At 40.2% G+C, this 22,924-nt stretch overlaps 1 protein-coding gene across 7 annotated transcripts in view; it reads left to right on the top strand.

Moving 5' to 3' along the window:
- Positions 1-860: 860 nt before the first annotated feature.
- Positions 861-22,924, top strand: part of LRRC56 (leucine rich repeat containing 56) — a 59,888-nt gene continuing 37,824 nt past the window's right edge. For 2 of the 7 annotated variants that reach the window (XM_077783774.2, XM_085581651.1), the window contains exons 1-3: positions 2,284-2,421; positions 12,474-12,638; positions 22,246-22,333. In XM_077783774.2, the coding sequence (XP_077639900.2) occupies positions 12,483-12,638; positions 22,246-22,333 (244 nt within the window). In that variant the 5' untranslated portion in view covers positions 2,284-2,421; positions 12,474-12,482. Of the gene's footprint in view, positions 1,087-1,107; positions 1,341-2,279; positions 2,422-12,473; positions 12,639-22,245; positions 22,334-22,924 lie in introns of those variants that run through there. The other 5 variants (XM_085581653.1, XM_085581652.1, XM_085581656.1 and 2 more) reach the window with 5 other exon arrangements.

The raw sequence follows: 22,924 nt of genomic DNA, 5'->3' as shown, positions 1-22,924 counted from the left end.
TGAGCTGCATGTCAGTGTGGTCAAAACCCCCGCCGCTTCTGCATGGCAGGCAGGACTCTGCACCTTCCCTCCAGACCTCTTGCCTTCCTGCCTCTGAGAGAAACACTGCTAAGGGCTGTTCCCAAGAAAATGCTGGGACCATCCTGAATGTAAACCCTTGAAAAAGTAGGCTTTTCATGTGGGACCACTGAGCACCTAGGAGGATGTGATAGGAATCACATCTTCCTAGGTGCCTGATTTACAAATGCTTTCTTGAAATGTGGAAATGTAGATATCTTCTGTGAGTGAGAATGGTAAGAGCTGCACTAGAGCTGCAGTCTTGAACTGAGATGTTTGATGGTGTCACCAACAAAAGTTGAATCACATCTGTTGGATCCAGATTATTACAAACTTCATTCTTACATGTCTAATCTTTTGGCAGTTCTGGTTTGGAAATTTATTCCTTGAATCTGTTTGGGTTTTAGTTGGTTGTTTTGGGGTTTTTTGTTAGTTTGCTTTTGGTTTGGTTTTTTTAATGTAAAATCATTTGGTGAAACCAGCCTTGTATCTGTCACAAGTTGCATTTTTTGCACACATTGCAGGCATATGGGATCACCTTTGTGCATGATAATGTCGTTAGTTTTCCATCGGCCGGCAAAGGTTTTGGATGTTGTGTGGAACAGAGATGTCCCCAACCCCTCCTTCAGCGTGTGAGCACCCGTCACCCAAATCCCACACAGCGTCCTGCCGCCTTTCGCGTCCCGTTCCTGCCCTCAATTCCTTGCCCACCCCTGTTCCCCCAGTCTGCCTCGCCGCTTTTCCCACTGCAAGCGCGCTGCTCTGCCACTCCGAGCCGGGAGCCATTCCGGCCGCGGGAGCCTCGGGAGCCGCTCCAGCCTCTCCCCCCGCTCCCCCGGGCGCGGGATCGGGCGGGGCCGCTGCCGTGGGAGGAGGACGGACGGACGGACGGACGGACGGACGGACGGACGGGCGGGCCCGGGGCCGCCCCAGGTGCCGGGGCCGCGGCGTTGCCGGGCGACGGGCGGCCGCTGTCGCTCCCTCGCCGCTGCCCTCCCGTTCTCCCCGCGGCCCCGGCACGGCCGGCAGGTAGGAGCCGGCCCGTGGGGAGAGACGGGGAGCGCGGAGCTCCGTGTGTGTGTCTGGCGGCGTGGGCTCGGTTCCCCTCCTTTCCCAGGGCTGGGGCACCGCGGTGTGAGGGGCGTTGCGGGGGCCGCTCTGTCGGGGTGGGACGCGCAGGCTGGAGCGGGACACCTCCAATGCTTCCCAGAGTTTGAAGACCTCACCAAAGCATGGCCATCACCGTGACAATCCAGCCTATGTGCAGGTGGAAAGCACCTGAGGTCTGAAATTCTCTGTTTATGTTCTGGTAGATGTAACAGCGTGTTTAAATTTTATGTTTTGGTGGAGCGCTGAGGACAACAAAGTTAATGAATAAATAATCCTGGGCTGGTGTAAGTTGTAGAAGTATTCCCAGGTGTTTCACACTGAGAGGATGTGCTCCTCCATGGTGCCTCCTCAGCTTCTCTTGAAGGGCTGAAGAGACTTGTTGGTGCCAAACTTAAGCTTCCTTCAGCTTCTTGAAGAAAGGGCTCAGGTGTGGTCCCTGCCCTCCCCATGACCCCACTGTGGTGTGGAAAATGGTTTCTATCAGCAAGAAACTCTCTTTACTCTTAGTTTTTAGTAGCAGTAATTAGTTAATTGGATACCTTCAGCTCTCCCTTTGTCTTGTCTGTGAGGCCTGTGCTCTCCTGGCTCTGCACCTGTCTTCTATAGCTATTGATTCCTGATATAAATGTTCCTGCTCGCCTATTATTTTCTATTTTGACTGCTTTTACATGGCAACATTTTCTGACAACTGATACAGTGAAACTGAAACTATGCTAAATATTGACATTAATCTTTTATCGCATGCTACCCCAATGGCGATGTTTTCTCTAACACAGAACACAGATGTTTTCTCTAACTTACTCCTGCCAGAAAATCAGTGTTCCTTTTGTTCAGTAAAAAACTTCTTTTTCCCCAACTATGTAGATCCTTCTCTATCAAGTCCTTCACATTCTCATGGTCTCTTTGGGAACACTAATAAGTTATACTTTCATTAAGCTCTTCTAGGCTCTACTGCTTCGTGTCCTGTTCTACTTTTAAGCCCTATTAGCATGGGCGTCTGCTGCTACAGTGAATAAAGTACTTCTCTTTATTAATTGCTAAGTGCTCAGAATCTCTTGGGTTTGTTTTGTTGTTTTGTTCTCTTGAAGATTGTGTTCCTACTGTTGTTTTAGCAGGACATGGTACAATTAAATAATACTATGAGCACCTGTCAGTCAAGATAAATGAAGATAAACAGCTGTGACTACTAAATTAAAATCTCTGCAGGAGAGGAATGGGAAATGATGCAGAACAGTAGTGACATTGGAAGAGAAGGTAAAGTAATTTCAAATGTACAAATTACTGAAAATGTTTCAGAACCTTTTAAAATTACTCTCCCACTTAATTGTATTACTTTTCTTCATGTTATTTTGTCTGGTTTCAACTTGCCTAAAATTGTGGATTAAATGTACAGTGTTCAGGCATATCAGATCTCACAGGTGCTGGTATTAACAGGTTTCGTTGTGAAGGTTGTGGTTATGTTTTTTTGGACTTTGTGTTCTCTCTTTTGGCTTTAACACTGCCAATGACCATGCTCCTGTAGGTCTGACCTCTCAGGGGGTTGATATATGGATACATCTACCTGTGGGCAGCTCAGTTTGTTGTACCCTGCTGTCAATAAAAGAACAGGCTCTGCCCACAGCCTGGGATGCCATCAGCCTGTTCTTACACAATTCAAGGGACCTGATCCCATATAAAGCAGGATACAGATTCCATGTGAAACCAGATGTGAGTTTAGCACTGGACTGGAATGGTATTATTGATGATAATGCAGGTGCTTCTCTAACTGAAGTTCCTTAGGGAACACTGTTAAAGAAATCACATTTATCCTCAATGTTTGAAGTAGTATAAAAGTGCTGCAAAAGAGTAACATTATGTAACTTATCATAAATTTGGGCTTGCTACATTTGTCACTAATGGGAATGGATTAATATTTATTTGTGAGGAACTATGAAGAGGTTGTTTATTTAAATAGAAAAATTAATGGACTTTTTGCAGAAATTTAGATATATCTGCATAATTTTAGTTTGTTTAGAGATATCGGCATAATTTTAGTTTACTATTCTAATGGTTGGTGGTTTTATACCTTCTATGGAGTCACATGTTGGCTTGAAAAAAATTGGTAGCAAAACCTATTTTATATCAGTAGGTGTTGGAATCGGTGGTATTGATGATTCCGAGATTGTAGAAAGTCTCTGTCTTTCTGTCCTGCTGCCAAAGAAGAAGCCATAATTCGTCTGTGCTGCTTTCAAGGTTGTTTATTCTGTTTATCTCTAACATGTTCTGCTGCCCTGCCGCAGGTCTGTCCTGCAGGGCAGTGTGCGGGGCTCTGCCCTCAGTGGGATGTTACAGACATTAAATACCAGAAACTACCTGTGCTGTATTTACAATAATGTGCCAATATATATCACCTACAATGAACAGTGTGTCCCCAGCCTAAACCAATAGAAAAATGCCAACACTACAGTGAAACATGGAGGGCATGAAGAAGGAGAAAAAGGACAAGACACACCCAATTTCCTCCATCTTGTCCCCTTTGAGCCCCTTATCTAGAATCCTAAAATTTTACTTTTACACCCGTGCCACACTTAATTATTACTCATATCAAACACTCAGAGCTTGTAATTCATCCTGTAAGGTTGAAAACTCTTTTCCATGGACAGAGATCACAGACAGTGTCTCTTGGGGCTCTGTACAGGGGGGTTCCTGACCCCCTGCCAGGGTCCCAGAACTTCCAGGGCAGCCAGAGGGATGCCCTGGACTCCCACATGTAGGGTCACAAGTACCTAGTCTAATACAAATCAGATGCCCAGATTTGCCATGGCAGATGCAGTAAATATTAATGTGTCTGTATTAAAAGGAAAAGATTGTAGACTCTGGCTAGTTCAAAGAAACATTATCCAATATTAAAAAAAATTAGAGAGCACACGTTTCTTTGACTACAGCTTATCACATCTGGAAGCAATATTCAAAGTATAGCAAGCTGGCTCTTTATGTTGCATATTTCACGGCTTTAGTTTTAAATTAAGTTTTAGAATAGAGTTCTAAAACTTTTTTCTAAAACGTCCTTTTTTCCTAAAACTGGTTTTCTGTTTACTTTTTTTTTCCAATGTTCTTAACATATGTGGTGATTGGTCATGGTTTTGCTTTATTTTAATGGAGTATCCACCCAAGTCCAAAGTGGGGAAAAGAAACATATTTAAAATGAAGTGGCTTAAGTAAATTATTGATACTTAGGAAAGAGCATTCAGATATTTTGTTTGTTATGTGAAAATATAATCTTGCACCTGGTCAAACAGACAAAAAGTGTTAAAATTTCTGAGAATAGGGGTTGAAAACAGTGAAGGTTCATGTGCTGTCCTTATGGCCATATATTGAATTTTATGTGCAAAGCTGATCATCCTGGAAGGTAAATGGCAGAATTGAAATTCTTTCCATGAAATGCTTTGGAGAGAAGAGGAGTTGAAATGAGGTGATGCAAAAGAAAGCTATAATTTAATGAATGGCATGGACAGTTGGATATATCCTCCATAATTCTAACTGCTGTTGACCTAATTTCTAATCTTGCCTCCAAGCACCATGCCTGTCTTCCACAATTTAAATAAATACAATGCAAAAATACACTTTCTCAGCTTTTAAAACTGCTTCCAGATGAATTTTCTGTGTCTTCTTTAGTCATTGCATGGCTATTTGTCATGTCCTGAAACATGACAAATAATTGCTTCCCTGTGCACTTCCCCAGCTGTTGAACACAGCTCACCTTTTGACTGGGAAGACGCTGATTGCCAGAAATTACAGCAGCTTTCCAGGGAAAGGATCACTTTGGACTATCTCTGCCTCTGATAAGGTTTTTAAAGGATCTGTTTCTGACTACAGTAGTTGCCTTAGCCCAGCAGGACAGTTATAACACCACCCCATCAATAGCCCAATCTGATTTCTCAATGTTCCATTTCACTGTTAGCCTTCTGCCCTTGCTAAAATTTTAGCAATGTCTATTACTCCTGTGGCATCTCCCACTGCTCAGTGTTTCTCTACAAGTTCATCTAGAATCTATCTCTTTTTATTCAATCTGTCCCATGTGAGCAACACATTAGAAATCAGAAACTTCCCAGCCGTTCTTCAAACGGCTTTGCAGGCCGGGAAGGAATCTCTTGCTTTATACAGCTTAATTACCAAAAAAAAAAAAAAAAATTGACTGAAAATTGTTTGAGGTCAGCCGGAGTATCCTGAAACTTAGAAATACCATAAATTATACATTTTCATCCTGCACAGAAGTTTGTGTTTCAAAAGGCTTATAAAAACAATGCAGTAGTAGCTGGGGAAAAAAAAAAAAAATGTCCGTTCTTATTGTCCTTTTCTCAGCTGGAATCTGGAAATTCTTCTAAATGGTGGTTACTTAAAACTGCTGTGAAGACCAAAACCATAGTTTTTCTTTTTTGCAGCTTTGGACTGTCACTCAGTTCTGAGTCCATGGATTGAAATATATGTGTTCATCTTGAAAAAGTACTGATTCTGCAAAACCTTGCTTCGCTTATGTCCTTTTTTAATATGTCTAACAACTTGCCTAGCATCTGAATTTTTAAGTAATTGTTGTATTATGCATTTTAAATGCAAGGAAGGTAAATACATCTTCCCATGAAATCTACATTTAAGGCAGGATCTGTGTCTGTGACAAGCACAGATATGCTGATTCCTGTGTACCTTGTCATTAGTTATCCATGATAGGACCCCTACATAAGGAAAAGAGGATTTTAACTAGACCAGCCTCATTTCTCCCTTATTTAACATCTGGACACTGTTGGATGAAAGTTTGTGGTGGCTTGTGGCTAGGAAGGGCCACATTTGGTTTCCTGATCCCTGGCTACCTTGATAACATAGTGAGGGACTTACTGTTATCTAGTCCACTGAAACAATTAAAGTGCATTTGGCAGCCTTCTGAGAGTGAAGGCATTGGTACCTTAGAGCTCTGTTTTTCCATAACCCTTGTTTTTCACCAGCTATCCCCACATCCTGCTCTCTGTTTTGCTTTTCTAGGGCTCATTGTGGGGACAGATAGCAGAAGAGAGTCCTGAGACATTTTTTTCCAGCAGGAAGTTCACCTATAGATGGAAAAAACCCTCAATCTTGCAGTATCTAAGGATTTAGATAATCCATACTCATTTGTAGCCAGACAGAAAGTACCACTGACCACCTTCCACCACAGGCCTTGAAAAACTAAAACAAATTTATTAGACTTAGGTTTATTTTTTCTTTGAAATGCAATAGAACATATAATAGAGGGTGATCTGCTTTTATATCCTGCTATGAGGATGTTTTATTGAACAATACACTTAGAGCAGGTACTGGGTGTGCAGCTGCAGTGGGAGCTGCAGGTTGTGCCTGGGTGGGAGCCCCAGGCAAGGGGCTGTGACCTGGTGCTGACCTTTCAGGCAGCAAAGGGCACAGGGACCTGTGGCAGTGGCCAGGTGACAGGACACTGGGACACAGGAGCCAAGGGCTCAGCAGAAAGACCCCAGACTATCACAGACATGGAGAGTACAAAACCTGGGGATTCCTTTGCTGGGGGTCCCTCCCCAGCGGCACCAGCTCGAGCTGTTTGTGTTAGTGCACCACTAGGATTCCAGACATCTGTGGCTCTGCCTTGGGAAACCCAGAGCTGAGCCAGCAAGGCAGCCCGGTCTGACTGTGAGTGTGGGGTGTGCAGGGAGCCAAGAGGGACACACTGGGGTCACTGGAGCCATCTGCTGAGAAGGGACTTTGGTCCCAGCAGGGAGAGTCTGGGGTAGTGGGAATGTGAATGCCAGAGTGACTTCTGGATACTCATACAGGGAAGTTTCCTTAAAAATTTGGCAAGCTAGCTCCAGAATTATGTAATATGGGGGTATGACCAGCTCATATGATAAAACATTTCTCATCACCCTGCTCAGCAAGATCTCAGGGGAAAAGTATTATATATGGAATTGTAATTATGAAATTATTTTTTATATATCTACACTAAATCTGTAGATATATAAATGAGAAATTGGTAACTTTAAAGGCATTGCCTTTTTATTATTACTTCTGTTTTTAAAGACTATTAGATATCTTTAAAGACTATTAGATACATCCAACTGTCTGGGTTGTAGCATGCATTTTCTTCTCTGGGATCACTGCTGCTTTGAGTGACAGCACAGTTTGAACTCAGCTCCATGCATGGGGGTGTTACAACATCCACAAAGCTCCCAACAGCTCTCCCTGAGGAGTCCATGGGACATAGATCCCGAGCCTTACCTACCATGGTTGTGGTAATTGTAGAGCAGGATTTTTATTTAATAGCAAAGAACTAATCAGAACGCTCTTATAGCTTTTAAAACTATATATAAGAAAGGTAAACAAGTTAGATAAATCAGTACACTTGCTTTATATGCATGTTTGGATGCTTGAACCAAAGCCTCAAATTGACTGAACACTTACACAAAAATATCATTCAACATTTGAGTCGCCCAGTGTCATTAAAGTCAGTGAATTTGTAATTATATTTAATGGGATATTGTTATCTTAATATTTCAGCTTTCCCTTAGAAGCTTTTTTTCTTTAGTGGGGCACAGAAGGGGAATATTTATGAATGCTCCTTATAGTGTTTGCATGATCCCTTGATATTAAAGTTACATTACTGAAGTAGTCATTACGTTGTTCTGCTTAACAAAACCAGAAGATTTAAATGAGATTGTTTAGTCATACACACACAAAAAAAAGTCATATTAATAACAGGACTGATATCTTATTTTTCAGTTATTTAGAAACTGCACCTGCTACAATAGACTGATGTGTTGCAGGATGCTTTATATTACATGAATGTTGCAGGAACTGTTTTTGCCATTATGGGTGGATTATTGTAACAGTAGTTTCCTGATGACATCATAGTAAATTCCAGCTGCCCAAACAGTTATTTTCCAGAAGAGGTTATCTGCAGTGCACTTGTGCAAAATTACACTTAGAAAGGGAACTTATAGTTCTCTTGGGATTTGTAAACCAAACGTTTTATCAAATCCGTAGTAAACACAGAATTCTTTGTTTTTATTCCGTGTCAGTGGCAACAGTATGGGCACTATTCTAATTTGTGATTCTGAATTATACAGACAAAAATCATATTATGCAAGACAAGAGAAATGGAAGTCTGCAGTGCATGCTTCCTGTCATGAAGGGATAGATAGCACAATGCTTCTCAAATGGGTGTTTTTCCTAGAGAATGTTTTGGATGGTGACCAAAAAATATAGATAAGGGCCCAGAGACTGCAGTGCCCCTACTGAAATGGCACACTTCATGTCCAATGAAGGCACAAATAGCCACAGAGCAGGAGAGAATGCTGGCTGAAAAGCTGGCCTGAGGCAGTAGAGTTTCCTTTTTGTATGGGATGTTAATACATAGAGGTATATGCCTTTCCTAGAGTGAGTTTTGATTAATTAGCATTGTTTGTGGGAGGGGGGGTGTTTTGTTTTTAAAGGGTAACTTTATTGCTTGTACAAGCTGTTTAGGTAATGTCATGAAGGCTGCATTAGAAATTATCATGGCTAGTCACACAATTCAGAGCTTCTTTCCCAGTCTTAAGAAGCTGTAATTAATATTGAGTCAAACATTTCTGGCAATTGCTGAATCTTAAATGTGTATTAATATATATTTAATGAAGAATAGACCATCCTATTGCTGATTCTTCGATAAATCTTATAGCAAGAAAATAAAATTTTGGAGTCTTACCAGATTGTCAGACCCTAAGACCATCAAATAACTATTCTCTGCCCATTTCTTTCTAGCAAATTACACTATTCTGAGGGGATTTTAAATAACGTGTTGTTCCAAGGATCATTTAATTTTAATAATGGTTTTTATTACTAGTATTTGTATATGTTGAAAATGTCCTGCAGTTTTTAATGAACTGTCACAACATGTCTGTGAATTGAATAACTTACCATGATTACACTCGCTCACTTGGGTAAGGAGAGTGGCAGCAGTGGAGAAGGTTGGCAGATTAACTCTTTGTAGGATTCAAAATCTTCCATCTGACTGCTCTGGTCATTAATTTCTCCTACACTCAATGACTATTTGCTTCTAGTTATCCACACAAGTAAGAGCCTGCCAAGTTAAGACTTTTGATGCAAGTCCTGCAAAAACTAATTTATTGGTTTCTTTCAATCTTGTATTCTTCTCAGTATTCACATGCAGTATAAAACCTCGTTATTTTCCAGCCATTAACTCCTTCCCTGACACAGTCATGTGCTTACCAGTCCTGCTGTGCTGTCCCACTGGATTCACTGCAGGTTTGTGCTAAGTGCAGTTAGCTTCCATCCTTGTGTATCCCACAAAGCACTGTGGGAATGGCTCTGTTCAGCACATGGATCCAATATACATCCAGTGCAACCACCTTGTTTTGTCTGTGAAGGAAATCTTCAGGTTTGTGGATTTTCAGACCTCTTTAGTGACAGCAGAAATCTTTACAGTCCCTGTAAACTGTCCCGCTGAGGCTAACACTAGTTTGGGTCAGTGTTGGCTTGTCCTGTGTGATTGGCAGAGCTGTAGGTTCATCAGATGGACCTGATGAAAATGAGCAATGTGACTCCTGTGTCTCAAGAAGGACAAATGTTGTGCCAGACCCCCTTCTTGCTCCTACACTGTGCTGGAGATTTCAGATGTTCATGGATTTTATTAAATAATGGCACCTCACCACTAGGATTTCTGCACTCTAATTTTTCTACAATCTTATTTTGATCCATGTTCAGAAAGAGATTCTTTTGTGTCTGGAGAAAGCTTTGAAGTGATAGAAACATGTAAAAAAAATAGTTTTGCTTGTTGATAATAATTCAATTTGATCCCAAACAATTTATAACAAAAATACTTTTCTCCTCACTAATCCAATGTTACAATAATTACAAGAGCAGATCAATAGCAGGAAGTATAAAACAGAGTATTGCTTCAGATATTAAGCCACAAATTGATTTCCTTCTTGTCAAGCCTAAAGCAAATGCTGTATCAACATGTTTCAAAGATTTGAGGATGTTCTGAAATGTGATGATGATAGCTCAACAGAGAGAGAGTAATTTGTTTTATGCCTGTGTGTTAACTCTTTGCAGCCTGCAACTACAAAACCCTGCCATTATCTCATTTTGCACTCACACATTACATCAGTGTTCTCTGACTACTGCTGCACTTGGCTCTGATAACATACAAGGTTATCTCTGGATAATAACAATCCTCATTTGAATTAGAAAGAACCAGCAGTACTTGCACACAATCCAACACAAGTCTTGTGCAATTGGCAAAGGATTCCAGAATTTATGTGACAAGAATATTCTAATTCAAATCAGTTATTGACCAAAATAGTTCCTTCTTAGGAAAATAATGACAACACCAGAAGGTGTTGTCACAGAACACTTTTACAGAAGATTGTTTAATTTTCTTGGACAACTGATGACTCTTACAAATCTGTACTAACTAAATCATACTGACCTGTTCTAAAGAAAGTAGAGGAAAAAAAGTCTGAGAAATTCTAGAATTCTTTAGAAAAAGAAACAGGTAATAGAAATTTATGTATTGTAACGTTTCTTCTAAAATGCAAGACACAGTGATTTTGAGATCTCTTTTCCCTCCTAATCAGCTGATGTATGAAAGTTGTCCTTACACTACTGTAGGCATACTGAGGTTTTAGAAGCTGCAAATATCACTTCTCAATTCACTTTATGATGGTTATTTTGTAAGCCAGTAAGAAAGATTGAAAGTGGTTCTGTGACTGAAGAATTTGTTCCTGAACATGTTTTTCAGACATTGAATATTGCTGTGGCTTAGGTGTAGCACATTTGAGCAGTCAGCTTCTCCTGTAGGAGTGCTTGCCAGGTAGGTTCAGTGACCTGGAAAAAATAGGGTTTGCTATCTGTGGGCTTCTTCTGCCCTGATGAGTGTACAGAAGGAGCACTTAGGAATCTGAGGGTTTGGTTCCTCACTTCATAGTGTAGTAGATTCTGCAGGGAGAGGTTTGGTGTATCATCAGTTTTTGTTTGAATAAGGGCTTCTGTTTTTTTTCTGACAGTACAAAGTCTTTTGATATTTTGTTTTTCTTGCACAATTGAAGAATTTTGACTAGACTTGAATAGGCAAAAGAAGAAGTCTTTTTGGTCAGAACTCGTATTTGTCCTAACAGAAGTTACTCCTGTGTTTAACTGTTTATTAGTATGAGGAGGAAGGAAAGTAGTAATTCTCAGGTCTTGGCCACCACTGATGCTTTGTCAGCCAGTTATGATTAGCTTGATCATTTAATTACTTTTCCAGCACTAAGAATAAATATTGCTTTGCAGCGGAGAACAGAACAAAACTGTAGGTGTCCCTTCAGCAGAGCAAGACAGCTTTTCTCTAGTCTAGTCCTTTGTTGTTACAGCAGTGTTTCCAGCTGTGATACTTCCTTGTTGCCAAGTAGTAGTAAATAGCTGTATAAATCACAGTAATGCTTGTACCATTTGGGTACAGCTGATTGCTTTTTTACTCTAACGGGTGCACACAGACTTACTCTCATATTTCAAAGTTAATTGTTATTATTTCTGTGAAAGTGATATCTTTGGGAATTGAAGAATGACCACATGTGAAATGCTTCATCTTCAAACTTTGTATTTCATTTATCACTTGAAGAAAACACAATTTTATTTAAATTGTATTTTTAATTTATTTTCTCCAAGACTGTCTTTAGAACCAGAAGTCAGTAGCCATTGCCTCCCAACCTAGAGTCAGTAACAGTGCTGGGATGTTTGATTTAGGACAGCAAACACAGACAGGTTTTGTCCATGCTACCTGCAGGCAGAGCTCAAAATGCTTGAGGGGTTCTGTTGCACCTTGGTATTGGCACTTGCAGTCTGGAGTCCGGCAGAGTTTTGCTGGGTGTTGTTCATGTTTCTCAAGAGGAAATGGGTAAGTAGGGAGCCTGTGTGGATGGGAAGCTCACTAACACTGGAGAAGGATGAGTGGAGTAGTGAGAAGACTGGAAAGGTGTCCTGAGTTGTTTGTTATTGGCTTCCTTCTTTGTACAGAGCTATAGGCATGCCTGGCTTTTTATGTACCTGCAAACAATAGTTTGCTATGAAAGCTTACACTCAAAGCTGAATGAGGTGTGGGACTCTTCACTCTTGAGGATGAAGAAAAGGAAAAACCTGTTATGTAATGCACAGCTTTGGGTTTGTGCTGATTAAAGAAACCTGTATCTCCATAGGCATTTTCTGTCTTGCAGTGGGAGTCAAAATAGATTTTGCTGACACGAAAATAATAAATAGGGGTAGAAAAATCAGACTGCTTGTTATCCTTTTGTTCAAAGCATGTTGAGATGGACCTGAAGTGTAATCCTGACAGAGTTTCTCATCCAGGCTCATCTGAAGACCAGAAAACTGATTTCAATTGGCAAGGCAACCCAAATCCCAGTCTGCTGATTAAAGATGATGGAGAGCTGCTTATGGATGAACATCTTTCCCCCAGGAAACTGGTGAGTAGACATCCAACTTTTTAATGAAGTGGAAGAGGCAAACTGGCATATACAGAGCTGTATTAACCTTCCAACTGCTGTTGTACTGATTGTGGATTGTAGCCTGTCTGACATTTAGATTTCTGTGTAAAGTAGATTCTGTCTTATGAAAGTATATCAAATGTTTGTCCTCCTTTCACCTTGTTTCATATCAAAAGTATTCCCAGCATGATTGTGGATTTGTTTATGGCCAGGGTTCTTGAAGCAGCGTGAAGAAAAGTACAGGTAGCATAATTATAGTCTACACAGATCTCATTAATGCCATCTGGAGTACCTTGAATCTTAGCATTAGAAAAGGAATTTACATTAATCTTGTTCTAGAGATTGGAAATGTAACTTTAAAACACAATTTTTTTTCCTCCAAGTTAGTGAAATTCTCTGCCCTGCTAAGAAGCCAGTCAAAATATTCTGGAAATGATAGAAGTACTTTCTATACATGTCAAAGTGGGAGGAATTTCAAAGCATATTTGAAAGCTATGTTCCTTTTAGACTGGGGGAAATTATTTTGCTATACAGCCTGTTGAAAGACAGTCACATGCTGAAATCTTCATGAAGGAATTCGCTTTGTGAAATATTTGTGAAAGAATACTTGGTTGCACACTGTATTGTACTTGCTCAGGACTAATTAAGGGTGAAATCCTGTGGGATGTGTAGGAGCTGACCAAACAATGTCACTTTTCCATGCTAAAGGAAGGGAGAGTTGAGAGCAGAGCTTGAGGAGAGAGGCTTTCTGTGTAACAGACCTATAGAAGAATCTCTCTTCTGCTGGGGAGCATTTGTGAAAGACAGATGGGGCTGCAAAGGCTGTGGTTCAGGTGCTCCCAACAGCCAGGGTGGTGATTGCAAGTGTCCATAATTCCCTGTGTATCCACTGCACCAGTGGAGAGACATGAGCTTCCAGAGGAGCATATTCCAGCTGCAGGTTTACACCACTCCCCAGCCACATACCAGACACCATTTTGACCATGTGCTGTAGATTAGGCAGAACTATTGTTCCCTAATTAGCCAAGTCTTTTAGTGTTTATAAAATGGTTGAAGGTGCAAAAATCCCTTTCTGCAGAGTGGATATTTTAAGCATTCTGGAGAAAAAATGCTGCATGGTTGTATGATCTGTGCCATTCACTTTGCTTGGGCTTGTGAGAATCTCTGACCACTTCTTGGACTTTTTTTAAAACCTGGCATAGAATTGGAGCAGTCTAATGTGTTTGTGGTCTACAACAGGCTGTATAAATCTAATGGGAACCTCTCAGATTAGTCTGCATTGTTAGGGCATGAACCAAAGCCCATTAGAGTAATCAAAACAACTGCCCTCTGATTCAATCAACTCTGAATGAAACCCTTAGGAAGTTCTTTCATTGGCATGAACTTCTCTTTCTGAACTTCTGCTGCTTTTAGTTCACAGCAAACTGTAAGCAGAAAAGTGTATGTAAGGCAATGTTACCTACATCCCATGAAGTTGCTGTTTATTGCTCTTTAACTTTTTAAAAAATGTAGATAAGAAGTTAAATAATTGAGTTTTGCCTTTTTTGAGATTGTGGGTTTTAACATTTGTAAGGTATCTAATTTTAAAGATTTATTTAAATGAAGTAGTACACTGTCTTGCTAATTTTTCTGGATACAGTTATTTTCAGTCTTGAAACTCAACATTTGTGTTGGCCTAGCTGGGATACTTCCTGCTCAGAGGAAGAACTACATGACATTGTCAAGGAAACATTTACAGTGTTTATAGCTTGTTTTAATAACATACCCCATCTATCTATTCTCTGACCTTTATGTTGATCAAATGGAAACCACTGCTGCCATAAATTTACTTTCTCTGGATTCACAAATGTTCAGAATGTTCAAACATTTAATACAAAACTAGTTTTCACATGCATAATTCTTTAAGGACCCACATGCCATTGACAGTCAAATGGTTTGAAAGGTTGTCTTGCTTAAATCAATACAATTGCAGTATCTTTTTGATTGTTTTATGAATGAATTTTATGATGAATATTTTAGGAGTTATTGATTGTATCTATTGAAGTGCTCTGAGAAGGAAACTAATAGACTTTTAAAATACAGGCTCATTAAAGTAAAATTGTTTTACATTCAAATAAAGGCATGGGCCACACTTCTGTAGTGTTGTGTAGGCAAATTTTTGGACACCTTATGGATGTTCCTGAGGAAGATTTTTTCCCTGAGACACATACTCAGCTTTACTTCTTGTCCTCACAATGGTCTGTCTTGCACCAGTTTGGTTTGAGTTTGGGTAAGCTGCAAAGTCTAATTGTGCATTTTTTGTGTAGATTTGGCACCTTGAACTGCAGCCTGCAGCCTGATTTCTGCCTGCGCATTTGCCCTTTTTCCAGAGGGATGGCTGTCTATTTTTTAGTGAAACCATTAGCAGTCTGCATTATTAAGAACTCTCTAAAACTTGTGACACTTGTGTTCCTTCACATTTTATCCACTTGCTGCATTGTTTTCCTCCAAAGAGAGAAAAGTTTGGCTTAGACTGCTTTTTTTTTTTTTTCCTTTTTTGCCTTCTTGGACCATGTAGAACAACAATTTCTATAAAACTACTGGACTGTTGCCCATTTTTTCCTCTCCATTGTTGATCCTATCACTTAGACATTATGCTCATTTACCAGAGTTGGTAGTCTTCTGTAGCTTTGCTTCAGCATAAGGTTCACTTCAAAAACTGTATGATTCCATATTTCCATTATGTTAACCCCATCTTCTAGTTTCTTCTTGCTGCCAGCTCTTTTGCTGCACTGTTGTGTAACATCTTTTGCTATTTGAATGTCCTTCATCCAAGATACAGGTCAAAAGCTTTTGATGCAAGGGTTGGTATCATTAGATGGCATTTTTATTAGATGTCATTTTTATTCTTTCTGCTAGTATCAATATCAATTTTCTGGTGTTCTCTTTAATCTTCCTCTATATTAATAGGCATTCTTGCTTTTACATTTGTACCTGTCCTATTAATATTTTCAGCTCTATGTTTTCCTCATTATTTTCTTTCCCTGCTCTGCCCATCCTTATGCCTGGTTGTTAGATATTGTAGAATACCAGGATGAGCAAATTCTCACTTTGTTCTGAAAACTGGCTAACAATGGGCAATTAATTTTTAACTCTATTAGGGCTGTGACATAGATTTTTCATTAAAGTGGAGAAACTGAAATTAAGGGCGCCACCTGTCTTTAATCACATTTTCATTTTGTTCTCTCCCTGCTGTTTGCAAAGGATCTTTTCCTGACTTCCACTAAAAGCATTCCACTTCTCAGAAGAAACTCACTTTACAAGGTCAAATGATATTCCAGACATTGTCACATTATAAAACCCAATCACGTTTTTGTGTGATCTTTAGAGAAGAAAGGAAGTATTCTCTAATTTTGCTTTTTATTGATCCTGCTCCAACTAATCGTGTTTTCCAAACTTAGGAACACGTGTTCGGATGTGGTGTTTAGTTTTGTTGCTCAGGAGGTTAGGGTGTATTTCATATGGTATGCACTCATCCTCATGGGAAAAAGAAAATGCTGGAGGGTCCTGGAATAACAGATGGGATTCTTGCTGAAGTGACTCAATTGCTTCCTTTTTTCTTTTGCAGAAAGTTTTCCTCACAGTTGTAAGATAATTGGATTTGAGGAAAAAACTGGACATCAGGAAAGTGCAGAATCTTGATAAATTAGGTAGAGTAAGGGAATGGAAGTAACGGAATTTGACTGAATTTGGATCTGCTGAATCCTTCATTAGAAATGTATAATAATTTTTCTGGGGTCCTCTGGAAGTCTGCAACTTTGATCTTCTGCTCCGAGCATAGCTAGTTTCAAAGTTAGATCAGATTGCTCAAGGCAGCAGATAGTAGAGGTAATACTGTGAACTGGGAAAAAAAAATTACAAGGCCTCCTTCAGTTTCAGAGCTTTCCTTTCAAAGTTCCTCTCCTAATACTCATACCTTTACAGTAGTGAAGGCTTGTAGTTGTTATATTAGTGTTCAGCCTTCTACTTAGGCATCTAATGTTTTACATTCAAATTTGCACATCAGGAATCTTTATATGCATGCACACACATATGCATGAAAAAACTCAGATGTTCATTTACTTATAGCCACCAGTGCTTAACTAACATAAAATGACATTACAGCCTTGACTTTTCCATGTTCAGTGACACAGTCTTGAACAATCATTGTAGCTGCTGTCTGTGTACCTAACTCCTAGATAGGAAAAATAATTAATGGTGGGGTATGACTTTTTTTATATCTCTGTGAGGGAAAGTAAATCCTTACAACAAATCTAAGCAGAAAATGTGGTAAGAATGTCTATTAGCCTGTACATTCCTGACCTGCCTGTTAATTCAGCACATAGTTGAAATAGTTTTTTTCCTCTTACAGAGGTGGTACGGGCTTTTTCTGGGAGATCAACAAACCTCCCATCTTGTGGAGCCCTACATGCCTGCTGAAGTTTACAACAGCTAGATTTCCCAGCAACCTGCCACATCAGATTGTTAGTACTGGTTTAAAAACGGTGTCAGAACTGTGACTCCCCAGCATGAGTCAGTGAGGAGCTGAGCTGTGGACAGCAAGACAAGGCAAGGGCCATCCATGTGGGTCTGCTGGCATGACTTGGGTCTTCAGCACAAGAATAAAGACCTCTTTACTAATGCATCCACCACTACTTAAATTTCACATTTACTGCCCTCATCTACACCTCCCATATAAGCCAAGAAAATATTTTTGTAGCACCTAGCTAATCTCTTCATCTGAGCTGAGAGAAGAATGTATTTTTGTGTATATGCAGAAAGTTTTGAAATACAGCTAAATATTTTAGTTATGGGCATCTGCAGCATTTATCCCTTTTGAAAGGAAGTTTGCATGTGGGGCCACGTGGAAGTTCTGTTCCCTTTCATTGCATCACTTAAGGCCTATTAATTTGCCAATATTTTTCTTCTTAGAAGAAATATTTTGTCATACTTTTAGCACCTTTTTTTTTTTTTTTTTTGTGAAGGAGAGATTATACTTGACTTGTGAATTTGAAAAAAAAAAGTAATAAACACATGAATGGACATGAATTTGGAATTTGCATGCAGGTGTAGTATTCAAAGAGAGCAAGTTCACCACTCTGGAATTCCTGTCTTAGCCAAATTAACCAGGATCAGAAAAATGCATGCACAGCTGGAAATATTTCTCTGACAGCTGCATGCAACTTGTTCTTCAGCAACGTGCCTACTTTTCTTAGAGTATGTGAAAAATCTAGGAAGGGAGAAGACATCAGTTGTGTGTGCCAGTTTTGACTGAACAGATATTATTTGTCATTAAGGAATTTACAGATAGCTTCAAGTGGGATTTGAACTTGATTTCCCAGCATCCCCAGGTGACTGCTCCACCAGTTGGGAAGCTCTGCAAGCACAGAAGTATTTCTCACTTGCAGTTCTTACAGAATATTTACTGGCTTTTCTTGTCAGTCAGAAAAGAAGCTTTCCAAACCAGTATGCAGTCCCCAGTTAGCCAGATATTTTGTCTGGTAGGAATGGTTTCTGAAACATCATGGACTTGCTTCTTAAAATACTGACTAAATTATTTAGCAAGAGATTCTTCATGAAAAATAGTTTTACTCCTATTTTGAAGAAGGTGAAAAAAATGTAAAGTGAGTTTTATTCATCTTTGTTTTACTTACCCTGTATTCAAAGTATATTCAAAGACTTGTGCTTTACCATGGAAATGTGTCCTTTCAAATAAACAAATTTACAGTGGAGTGTCAAACTGCTGCTCAGGATCAACCTTTCAGGTCACCTTCTTGAACATAACATGCCAGAAAGATTTTGATGTTTTATTTTTTTTCAGAAAATATCTCTGTCTGACACCTACCCTGCAGGGCTGCAGATGGATGGCAAGCAGAGTCCTCTCTGAACACCAATGCTGAGCTTAGAATTATACTGGTTTTTTTCAAAGTATCTTTTTGATCTAAAATAGCTGTGAATGTATCCCACTCTTTGTCTAGAACAGATCCTTGGTCCCTTTCTGTTTGCTCTACCTGAAGGCTAAGCAGCTGGAAACAGCCAAAGAAACACCTAGATGGCACCTTCAGCACCTTCATGTCTGTAAGCATTCCTGGGGCACAGGCAGAGACATTCTGTCCCTGGCTATCAGAACAGCCCATTAAGCTATGGGCAGGCAGGCAGTACCTGAAACCACAGTGGGTCACCTCTGAATTAGGGCAGGAGCCTGTCCTAGACCTAGAATGGCCCTAGGAATGAAGAGAGACAGAGCATTGAGCATCACTTCTATCCACATGATGTCAGACATCTCTCTGTCCAAGCTGATGACCCCTTCAGTGTGTTGGGTCATGATTTTTTTTTTTTTTCCTCTTGTAGCAAAATTCATCCAAAATATCCCTCAAGGTTTGATGGAGGTTCCCATGCTTTGACATTGAACAACAGCACAAATAGAATATCCTGCTAAATAGGTTTCATCTTTGCTTAACTGTTTCCACATGCTTCCCTAAGTATCCCCCATTCCTGGTGTGTGAATTTTAACTGTGACATGAGAAGCATCACACTTGCAGGTACACCAGCAGGCCAAGAATGGTGTCTGGAGAGTAGCAGTGTCCTAACAATCTTCCACAGGAACCGTTCCCCATGTAACCTCCTCTTGAAGTGCCACTCTGGACTTCGCTTGCTGACTCACTTGCAATCAACATCTGGGGTCTCAGTGCTTTAGTGCCTTTAAATGAGCTCATGTCCTCCATCCAAGAGCATTTCCCATTTCCTTCATGTACCACACTAAGCTCTGCATCCCACAGCAAATTGGTTTCAAGCTGTCCCAGCATCTCCTCACCATCAGCAGATGGAAGGACAGAGATTGCCATAGAGACTCTTGGAAATGCAGAACAGGGAGGTGGGCACTGAGAATATATGGAGTTTGTCTCATCTGGTTAGCACATGCTTCAAGGCAGCTATCTATAGTTCAAAGAGCTGGTGATGACAGCCAATAACCCTTTCCAGCACTGGAGTCACAGTTCTGCCTATTGCAGTATAAAATAAGGGTGCACTAAGCAGCTCATCTCTCAGGCAGTGGAAAACGTACAAATAATGGATTGGGAAGAGGAAAAGAGGGCAGGGAATAACACTGGTAATTCCTGGTATGAGAAAAAGGAATAGGGAGCTCTAGACAAGGAGAGAACATAACTTCATGCAGGTTTTATAGTTGGATTTTGAAAATAGTATCAGGGAGCAGAACTGTAAAGGGAGGCTGTCTGGAATACAGCAGGGGTAGGACAGCATGCAGGGAACTTGCAGACAGCAAAGGAGAAAAGGACAAAAAAAGGAACAAAGACTCCTTGGGGTATTATAGGGCCTTTTGCTACTCAACTGACCCTAGTGTGTGTGACCCTAAGCTTATTACTTGTTCTGAGGCTTCTTCCTGTTCTGATGTAGGCTCCTAAAACTATTTTGATGGCAAGCAGGGAGGTATTTTTCAGAAGCTTCTTCCTTTAATGACAGTGAGCTTGCATCCAAATGCAGCAATCCGAGTGCATGGTTTTATGCCAGGACATCGGCTAGCTCTCGTTTCACACATAATCTTGTGCTATGTGACAGACAGTGTCATCTGCTGAAAAGGGTTACTGCAAAATGTGTCTTGCCATGAGAGATCTTGTGTTCACTTGGAGGGAGAAAGCTGTCTGTAGCTGTTAAGTTTGCTGCGTTTGCAAGAGCAAAACAAATTTTATGGTGGCTGCATGTAGGGATAGAGTCTTAGAAGCTTTCTTATGTTCAAGCTGTTTAAAATCACAGTTTACAAAAAAAGATTAAAAATAAGATTAAAAACAACTTTAAACATAATGTTTGAAAAATAGTTCAAAAGCAGTTGAAGATATTGGATAATTCTGTTTCTTAGGAGTGCAAGTCAAGGCTTTATAAAGGGGGACAACTTTTCAAGAAGGAATGCTCAGCTTTTTCTGGAAACCATGTGCTTTTGGATTACCATCTCAGTTGCACTCAGACTGGTTTTAGTCCTTTGCAAGAGGATGTGGAACATCAGCAGAAGCTGCAGTCACTTGTGCACAATAAAAATGTTACCTAATGCGCAGGAATGTTGAACCCACCATTTTTTCCTTGCAAAATTAACTGGATATTCTTGTGGGTTTTTTTTTTTCTGCCCAAAATTCATAAGCAGACGTCATCCTACACATTCCCTTCTAATGAATAAGTTCTCCCTTATTAAAAAACCTAAAGAATGTTGTAGCTTTTTAATAATGATAAAATTTGTCTCCTCTATGTGGTGGTTACTGAATGGCTTTCTGCCTTCACCTTAAGTAAAGGTCCAAAAGATTGGTGACAATACTTTCAACCCCTGCTCTTGGTTGCATCATTGAGGAGGAAACTCTGAATGCCAGGGTCAGACATTTCTTTGAAGTGGACATGTTCAGCCCCACACCCTTACTCTTTTGACATAGAAAGGTGAAAATTTAGAAGTTCCGTCGCCATATATAGCATCAACAATTTCAGGCAGTTAGCATGACAAATAAACCTTGCTTCTCATTTCTCAAGGATTGTTTCAGACTCCTCCATGAACCACTAACCCAATGAGGAACAAAGCATATGGTTCTTCTGGTGTACTTTGTTGAATTCATGCAACTAGGCTGATGCAAAGGAGGTGGTGGGATATGTATTGTGAATGAGGGAAACTGGGGAGAGAGAAGCTGGATCTTAGCAGGAAGAAAGAGGGGATGAGAGCAGTGGAATTGTGAGATTGCTTCAGCTCCTTGTGGAGTTGCAGTCTGGCATCTTGGGATTTCATAGCCTTGCTGTGGGTTTCACTGGCAGTCTTAGAGCTTCCCTCTCTCCTCTGTGTATAGCTTCTGCTTTTGTTCCTGTTGCTTTCCTCTGCCATGGCAAAATGTACATGCATGTATCAACACAGACATTAGGATGTTAGGGAAGATTAGGAAAGAGTCTGCATTTGCACACACATCCTTGCTTAATGCAATGGTTCATCCAATTACTACAATTTTGTAAGAATAATGAAGGATTTGAAAGGCCTCTATTTGTATTGCCTAGATACTTTTTAAGAAATTAATAATTCTTGTAATTAGTGTAGTCTTCTGTCAGAAATGTGAGCTACTTGAGCTAAAATCATGTTTCTTTTTATTGTTTTGGGTTCAAAGGTAAACAGTGTGTTTTGTTGAGTTCTACTACCAGCACTTGTTGAATTACAGGTGGTGTTTAAAGTTAATGCTTTCCATCTGCTGAGGATTACTGCAAGACTTGTGCACATCTTAAAGCGTGGACATACTGTTTAAATGAAGCTAGCTGGCATGTAGGTCTATTGTTGCTTTGCAGCTTGAATGTAACCCTGAACCTTAACTCTTTAAGCAATGTATAAGTTTTGGGAGACCAGAATATTTTGGGGCTACAAGGAAGAAAGGTCTTTGAATGCTACATTCATTTCAATGTGACTGCACATCTAGCCATGTTGACCTGAAATATATGTTAACAAAACACTGTTTGAAAATCTTTCTACACCTTTTTGCTGCTGTGACATCTGGTTTATTGCATGAGAGTACACATATATTTCTGCTTATCTTTACAGAAAATTTTGGCAGGGGTAGATGATCTTCAACAAGTGAAGGTCCTAGAGATGCGAGTTGACACCAGAGAGATCAGCTTGGGGAATTTTGGTAAGAAAACACTTTATTTTCTGTTCATCATCTTGAATTTTCCTTTATGGTGTCTTGACTGGGGATTCACTAACCATCAGCCAGTGAAAAGTACTGCCCTTCTCAAGAGTTCTTGAAACAGGATCTCCTTGTGCCTCACACTCTTTGATCTCTGTCTTCTTGTGTGAGGCTCTGCATAGGACTGGAAACTCTGGCAATGGGATGAGTGACAGGACTTCTGTCAAAAGCAAATTAGTTTGGACTAATTTTTCTTGTATGATATTCTAGGCCCTAAATGGGCATTTGCTCTTGTCTTTAGTGAAACATGAGCCAAAGGTCAGCTTCTCTGCACTGTGAGATTTCCCTGTGACTGAGGAATTGCCAGGGGTATCAGGTGGCTTGTGCTTCCAGCAGCTTTTCTTTGCACCTGGCCTCACTGAGCTGTGCTGGAAAATGAGCTGCAGGCAGGTCCTGTAGATACATCACTTTGATGAGCCCCAAGCAGCCCTAACACTTGTCATTCGTTTTTATGTCATCATCACTGAACCAGGGAAGTGAGAAGCACCAAAGGAATTCCCTCTGTAGCAGAGTTAACACTGAGAATAAAAGCCT

This window comes from Lonchura striata, chromosome 5, assembly GCF_050655825.1.
Source record: "Lonchura striata isolate lonStrDom1 chromosome 5, ASM5065582v1, whole genome shotgun sequence".
Taxonomy (NCBI): Eukaryota; Metazoa; Chordata; class Aves; order Passeriformes; family Estrildidae; genus Lonchura; species Lonchura striata.
Note: the sequence above shows the minus strand (reverse complement) of the source record. Positions and strands in the feature narration are given on the sequence as shown.